We start from the raw sequence: 7,717 nt of genomic DNA, 5'->3' as shown, positions 1-7,717 counted from the left end.
AGTGAAAATCCAAGATGACAGCCTTTCGGTCTTATTGTATTTCTGATTAGTTCAAAAATAAGATTGGCACAAAGAGGGACTAAAAGGAACCTAAGATATATACAGTAGTTCTCAAGAAATAGCGATAACAGGCATGCAAAGTCAAAATCTAAAATAGCTGCCTGTCGGCCATCTTGTTTTTTAATCAGAACCAAAATTAAATGTGCACAACAAGCGACCAATGGAAACCTATATATGCAATTTGAGAAAGATCCATCCAGTACGTCTTAAAGAGGAACCTGAATGCTTTGTCATATATGTGTCATTAAATCAAATAGCCTTTGCTCGTTCATTTACCGCAAAAATCGCCGAAAACGATCCACGCGTTCCAAGGTTATTGTCGAAAACGCTAAAAACACACCTGAACGAGATCATCGAACGGCACTGTAACATAGCTCTTCAGTAGTGACGTCACAAGTGGAAGCGCGCGTTCTGTCCCACTCCGGCAGCCATTAGTTTTCCAGCAGAAGCCAGGTTATATCGTTTCGTTTTTTTGGCCTACTTGAATGTTATTCGACTAATTTATACTATAATTGATGGTAAAGTAACAGTAGTGTCATCATCTGTGGAATGTTTTACTTAGGTTTCAAATATTTGTGAGCGTTCGTGGATTTTTCTGTCAATTATTGTGACCATGGGTGACCCGTCGCCGACTGCCGGACGTTCAGGAAAAAGATGTGTTGTTTTCGGTTGCAGCAACACCAGTAAAGATGGAGTTTCCCTTCATTTCTTTCCATTGAAGAATAATGATATTTGTAGAAAGTGGACTTCATTTGTAACAACGAAAAGGAAGAACTGGGCCGGAGCCACCAAACATTCTGTAATTTGTTCGAAACATTTCGACATGTCCTGTTACCCGGCGAAGTATAAGATCATGGAAAGTTTAGGCCAGTCAGTCCGAAGAAAGGACCTGCTTCCAGATGCTGTTCCATCTATACACGCTTCAGAACCAAGCCCGATGTCTAATATTACAGACACGCCACCACCGCCAAAGAGACAAAGAATGGCTTTTACTAAGAGAGAAAATGCTAGGGTATGTACAATTTAGTAATGACGTGCGTATTGGTAATTTCATAATTTTGTTAAACATTCAGACAACTAGAATTCTAGTCAATGTTTCATTGGTCTATATTACACATATGTATAATGGTGCCCCAACTTTCTATACTGGGAAGAGAATCAAATATACAGCATGTACATTTAAAGTGAATATACCAGTCACACCTTTTTGTCTCAAATTTGAATTATGATATGAAATTTTAAAAGTCATTATTATTTTGATTTTGATCATTTGTTTTCCCCTCCAGATACTGTCACAGCATTTCCAAGCAACAGAACTGATGGAGATTGACCATGATGTTGACAACGGTTCGAATAATACCATGGTGTGCGGTATGGAGAGTGATAACTCAACACCACATGTAAGAATTTGAGGATAAACAATTCAAAGTGCAATTAGTTCATGGAAAGGAAACATCTGACAATTTATTTTAGCATATAGAATCTAAATGGTATTAATAGAGTTTGTAACTATGTCCTAGTTTTTAGCATCCATTCCGTAGAAGTTAGAACCAGATTCAGCTTTGTTGGATATATTTTGATATTGATGCCAGATCAGAGTTCATAAAGAAGTATTTGAAAAGTGCTTTATTATAACAGTCTTATACCTAGATTAAAAATAAGCTTGTTTTCTTAAAAGTTAAAAAACTAGTATTTTTTCTTGATATTACGGAGTCTGATATAGGCAGATAACAGAGAGGCATGGGGCAGAAGGGATACTTATGTAACAGGGTTTTCATGTGTTTTATTGAAGTTTGTGTATTTTAACGTTTTTTTAGACACCATCAGGATCAACAACAGCTTTAACAAGAACCTATGGTTGCCAAGTAGGTTTGAAGAAGCCAGCAAGAAGGTCAAAGAAAATACAAACAAGTTTTAAAACTCATAACCAAGGTACAGTGATTAATCAAAATTATGCATCAGAAATTGATATTGGGTGTAGTTAAATTTATGCAGATGTATTAACAGTTCATCATATTGTAATGAAGACAGTTCTGTTTGATTTGCGAAAAGGAAGATAAATATACACTCAATCCTCTGAGTTAAAATTGCAATTATAATATCTTGTTCACAAAACAAATGATTTGTGTAGGGTGTTTGATGGAGTCCCCCCTACATTTTTTTTGCAATTTTTAATGAATTTGTTTTCCAGTACACTTCCGAGTTTCGTTAGTAATACACCCATCTTGAATCCTGATGTTAGTATTATGACCTTGTTTCCAGTGCTTTTGTAAACTGGTACAACCTTTTTCTTCAGAGTTTTTTTAATTCTGGTATCTGCATTATGGATGGCGGATTGTTAAATAGTTACACTTTACTACTACTCTCTGCTCCAAAGGAACAGGTGCAGCCCAATGTTACGTTGCTGTAAAGGTGTTGAATAGGAGAAAGTTATCATATTCTGAGCTCAGAAAAAAAGTGTTTTCATTCTCTTAGTGTGTTACACCACTTTTATCATTTTTCTTTATTGTAGTATGTCAGACGACATCCAATGAATGCAAGTCTGTGGCCATCCAGTGTGATATTATAAAACCAGAACAAACGTCAAACACCAACATGTGCGAGGACCACAATCTTACTTTTGATCATGATGGCACAGAGGAGGACAATGGAGATATGGATGACCATAGTCCCCAAGAAGACTTGCTTGACAGTTCATTTAATGCGTCATTTCAGAGTGAAGCAGATGAAGATGTTGACTCTGATAGCAACATAGATGATGAAAGGTGATTTTTTGTTATGATCAATTGTAAAGTTAAATGATTGTTATTAAAGGTCACTAGACCTCTGTGTTAAAAAGGTTTGTGGGTCATAATTAGTAACATTTTACCACATAATGGTACTTGTACATCTTCATCTATATCACTTTCTTTATCCCACCACCACTTTTTGGATCTCTTGTGTTATTACTAAGGCTAAATTATTACTCAGTGCAAGTGCCTTTCGTTGGCCTGGCAAATTATGACAAAATACACTGCCCAAACCAATAATTTAAAGTAAAATGATTTTTTTTCAGGGATGATGGAAGAGACAGAAAATTTTTGGTTTACGAATCAGAACTCCTAAAATTATTTTCAGCATGCCCAAGATGCTCCAGCCCAACATTTGGACATATTCAACAGCTGCGCGGTACAGCAGTGAAAATTCTACAGGACTGTGGTTTTTGTTCCTATACCAATGTTTGGAAGAGCCAACCAATGATCGGGTCAATACCAGCTGGAAACTTACTGCTTTCATGTGCAATTCTGTTTTCTGGGTCGCTTCCAAGCAAATCACTGCGGATGTTCAACTTTATGAACATGGCCACAATATCTTGCGATACATTTTTGCAACATCAGAGGTATTTTCTTCAGCCAGCCATATTGCAAGTTTGGAATGAGCATCAGCAGTGCTATTTGGACAGTGTGATTCAAGAAAATAGGGAAATTGTATTGGGAGGAGATGGACGTGCAGATACCCCAGGCCACTCTGCAAAGTATGGCAGCTACACGATGATGGATTTAGATGAATCCAGAGTAGTCGACGTGCAATTGGTTCAGGTAATTGTTTTTAGTTCACCTGTCAGCTGAAAGCTCTTGTTCTATTGTGATCATGTTTTGTTTTCCCATATGGAAAAAATGGGTCAGAAATGGCCCCTTGGGGGCCTGCAATGGGCAAACAGAGGCCATGTGAACTTGCAAATGTGAAGTAAATCTGTCCATACATGTTACTAGAAAATCTGTGATTTGTTTTGTACTATTATCATATGATTCCATCATGGGAGTGTAACGTAGACAGAAAAATCTCCACCTGATGGTTGAGATTTTTTGTTCACTTTTCAACCCTACAATTGATTTTTTTTCTCCCACACTCATGATGCTGAAAACCTTGTTTCAGTGTTGGTATAATAAATTTTTTTGTGAATGAAATTGTGATGTCATTTGGCAGCTTTTGTGACATCATAGCATGTTTAAACTGTCTTTTCCCTAGTGGCTGTAAGACAGCCTTGTCTTTTCACAGGTGAATCCTTTTGGAAGTGTTGGGAAAAAAATCAAATAAATCCCTTGCCTTTACATTCAATTCATTTATCAATTTCACACATTCTATTTTTAGAGTAACGAAGTCAAAAGTAGCTACCACATGGAAAAAGAAGGGTTGATCAGAAGTGTGAAGACCTTCAATGATGCTGGAATTACTATACAGAAGATTGTTACAGATCGTCATGTACAAATTTTGAAATGGGTCAGGGAAAATATGCCTAAAACAAAACACTGTGTAGATATCTGGCATGTAGCAAAGGGTAAGTTTTCAACAAAAAATGCTTTTCATATGTATTTCATATAACACTCTTGGTTGTTGTTTAAAGTGTAATTTAAGTTTGATATGTAAGTCATTTTTAGATAGTTAAAATTGTTTATGAAGACCCAGGTTTAGAGGAAAACTGTCCTTTATAGACAGTTGTCCTTAGTATAGAGGTCAGCTACATTGCAAACTGCACCGGGTGGGTTTAATCAATCTATCCATCATACAAAGATATGCTCCAAAGCAGGTTTGACTGTAGACAACTGCATAATGGTTTGATAGTTGAATATTTCTCACTAATTTTGACATGTTTTTTTATTACTAGGATTAAAGAAAAAACTGACAGCAATATCCAAGGATAAAGATTGTGATGCCTTAACACCTTGGATAAAGAGTATCAGCAACCACCTTTATTGGGTAGCTGCATCAACTCCGTCTGCAGATCCTTCCCTAATGATGGAAAAGTGGCAGAGTGTAGCAAACCATGTACAAAACATACATGAAGGTCATGGATCTCTGTTTGAGAAGTGTTGTCATGGTGACCTGTCCGGTAGAGAAAGGCAGAAGAAATGGATTAAACCAGGTATTTGACAATACCAGTTATTTCAGAAATTAACTTCAACTTGCATAACAATGGTAGGGAAAATGTGTTGGGTCAAACGAATAATGGACACAAATTCTATGGACATGTTTTGTGAAAATAAACCATGACCATAGAAGAAACATTAATTATTGAAAATTTCAGTCCATTAATTAATCATAATTTTGAAATGAAAATCAACAAAGTGAAAAGTAACTAGTTATTTCCTGTTATAATTCTTGAACTCTCTTTACAGCAACCAAGGTTAGTGAAAGACTAGATGATGTCATTCTCTCCAACCAGATGAAGAAAGACATTCCTATGTTGTCCACAGGACAACAGACTTCCAGCATAGAGGCATACCATTCTGTCATAAATCATTTTGCACCAAAAATGATTGGGTTTTCATACCATGGGATGATATGTAGGTATGTAAGTGATACATGTATATTGATATGTATGTGTGTGTGTCAGAGAAGAAAGGATCCAATTATAAAGAGATTTCCAAATACCATGAAATTTAAGATTTGTGAGCTCCTTAGTTTTTAAGGGAATATAGACTTGGTATATTAGCCTTTTTGTGTTAAAATTCCTAGTATTACTTTTTCCACAATTAAGCTATGATCATCTAACTTTGTAGATTATTTACACTTATACTTTGTGCTAGATTCAATGCCTACAACTCGCATTTTTTACACAGCTCTTGGTAAAGATTCACGTTGGAAGTATAACTTGGCTTTGAATTTGGAGTATGTTAATGACATTTGATGTATACCATGACTTACCTATACTGCATGAAGTTTAATTTACACAGTAAATGCGATGCAATGGAACATATAATCAACTTATATCTTTTCCATTATATTTCACTACAGGTTGCAGTTAGCAGCCCTTCACTTTAATGAAAACCGCTCCAAATTACAAGCAGTCGATAAAGACGGTGTGTTGCGTTACCGCTTGGAATTTCCCAAATATAAAAAAGGAGAACATATCGTCAGGAAAGTCAAAGTTCATAGCACCTTTGGTAAGTTTTATGTATAGAATTTGAATTATTAGTATTAATACATTTGCTTCTCGTATATAAGTTTCAGTATATTATCTTAAGCTGCCTATCGTGACCTGCCAGACATTTAAGCGCACACTTAATCAACAGAATGTGTCATTTGAATGTTTTTAGGTAATTGTAACTTTTCTGTAAATGTAGAAATCGAATGTACAGTTAAAATATGAATCATGAAACTTGCATTTTTTCTTTCAGATTACGTGGAAAATCTTACAGAAGTTGTCATGAGCATGGCAGAAAGATCTTCACTAGCAAAGCAACGAATTCCTATTCCACCCACAGTTCCTCCACCGTTGTGTCATGACTTTCTTCACCCAGATATGTCGGATGCCATAGCAGGAATGCATTCAAGATTTTCTATGAACTTTTGAACTTAATTTTTGAAGTGAATACTTACCCTGCCGGTACAAACGTACCACTTTGATTTATGATGCTAATTTTTTTCTGAAATCCACATATCTATGTCGCTTACATTTGTTATTTGAATTTTTTGCCTGTTGAATTTTGTTGTAAAAAGAAAATATTACATAGAACAGCAAAAGAATACAAAAAATATTTATTACGATTTTAAATAAATATACAAAATATCACAGAGACTTTTGTCATTTATCCCAAGAATTTTCATGCTGCATGCTGGAAGCCAGTATATTCATCATCTTCAGCTGGGAAGTTGCTCCGTACTTTGCTGACAACACAGGATGGAATTAGAACCCTCACTTTCCTGCCCAAATAACCAAAGCACCACCTGACCAGTTGTCTGTAGGCAACATACCTACGTCGGCTGTAAAATAATGTAGGAATTTTAAATAACACCACAGCGCAAGAAATTCAATTTTACACGAATATATATCATTTACAAAATGAAATTTTATGCTGGGCAATTAAAATTTGTAAAAGCTTTCAAGTTGTTTTTTCCTGCAAAAAAATCAGATCTTTGAATTCCTTGTAGAGATTCTAAATCACAATTATTTAATGAAACTTATCTGACTTGAATTTTGTAAAAGTGTTTGTTTGGGACAGTAAAGACTTTGTAAACATTCCTGTAAACAAATACTTACTCTGGAGTGTCTTCCATTTCTTCCCCATACTGCTGTCTATATGCAAAGTATGCGGCCCTCAATACATGGACATTGAGACAGACTGGTTCAAAACCTGGATGGTCGATGACACAATTAACGTTTGGGACCTCTCTCCTGATGTCGTTAACTTGGTTGATTTCTCTGCAGCAAACAGATTCTGTCATCGTGGACATAGGATAGCAATTCCCACATGTACACCTTAATACAATAAAAATAACCATGGTCATATATTATGAATTTAACAGTGATTATCTGTTACTCAACTTACTGTCATATGTATTGTTCAACGACTATACGAGAATGAATTTTACTTGAAACTTCAGTCTATTTTTAACCTTTTTTCTTCATTCCAGTAATGATTATGATGCTTTAAAACCCTCCTGGAGATATAATCATGCATTTAAGAAAGATTATGTTACTGTCTAGACAAGTGTCATGTGTATTCAGAGTATCATTTGATCGAGCTCGAGAAGACCTATTGGTGCTATTGCACATGGTCTACAACCTATATTTGTTTATACATAATATCATAGATAATTTGATATCAAAACTGTTGACTCTATGGTCTAACTTCAGGTATAAAATAAGATACTACCATAAGCTATATGTTTACAT

At 35.5% G+C, this 7,717-nt stretch overlaps 1 protein-coding gene across 1 annotated transcript; it reads left to right on the top strand.

The window, feature by feature from the left end:
- The first annotated feature begins 750 nt into the window (after positions 1 to 750).
- On the top strand, positions 751 to 6,485 carry LOC132555470 (uncharacterized). Its single transcript, XM_060219817.1, has 10 exons — positions 751 to 1,072; positions 1,347 to 1,460; positions 1,878 to 1,992; positions 2,573 to 2,825; positions 3,116 to 3,638; positions 4,192 to 4,378; positions 4,706 to 4,963; positions 5,217 to 5,388; positions 5,836 to 5,984; positions 6,219 to 6,485. Exons 1-10 carry the CDS (start codon positions 884 to 886, stop codon positions 6,392 to 6,394), a joined length of 2,136 nt encoding a protein of 711 aa, XP_060075800.1. The 5' UTR covers positions 751 to 883; the 3' UTR covers positions 6,395 to 6,485.
- Positions 6,486 to 7,717: the final 1,232 nt, after the last annotated feature.

The sequence above is a fragment of the Ylistrum balloti genome, unplaced genomic scaffold, assembly GCF_031769215.1.
Source record: "Ylistrum balloti isolate Yb309-2 unplaced genomic scaffold, AGI_CSIRO_Ybal_v1 Utg370494, whole genome shotgun sequence".
NCBI classification, from domain to species: Eukaryota; Metazoa; Mollusca; class Bivalvia; order Pectinida; family Pectinidae; genus Ylistrum; species Ylistrum balloti.
The sequence above is the reverse complement of the archived record's forward strand: the minus strand, read 5'-3'. Positions and strand labels throughout refer to the sequence as shown.

Coding starts and splice junctions, on each gene's coding strand:
- LOC132555470 (XM_060219817.1), top strand. CDS start 884: ATGTCCTGTTACCCGGCGAAGTATAAGATCATGGAAAGTTTAGGCCAG. Junction 3,639..4,191: donor TCGACGTGCAATTGGTTCAG/GTAATTGTTTTT, acceptor TTCTATTTTTAG/AGTAACGAAGTCAAAAGTAG. Junction 4,379..4,705: donor TATCTGGCATGTAGCAAAGG/GTAAGTTTTCAA, acceptor TTTTATTACTAG/GATTAAAGAAAAAACTGACA.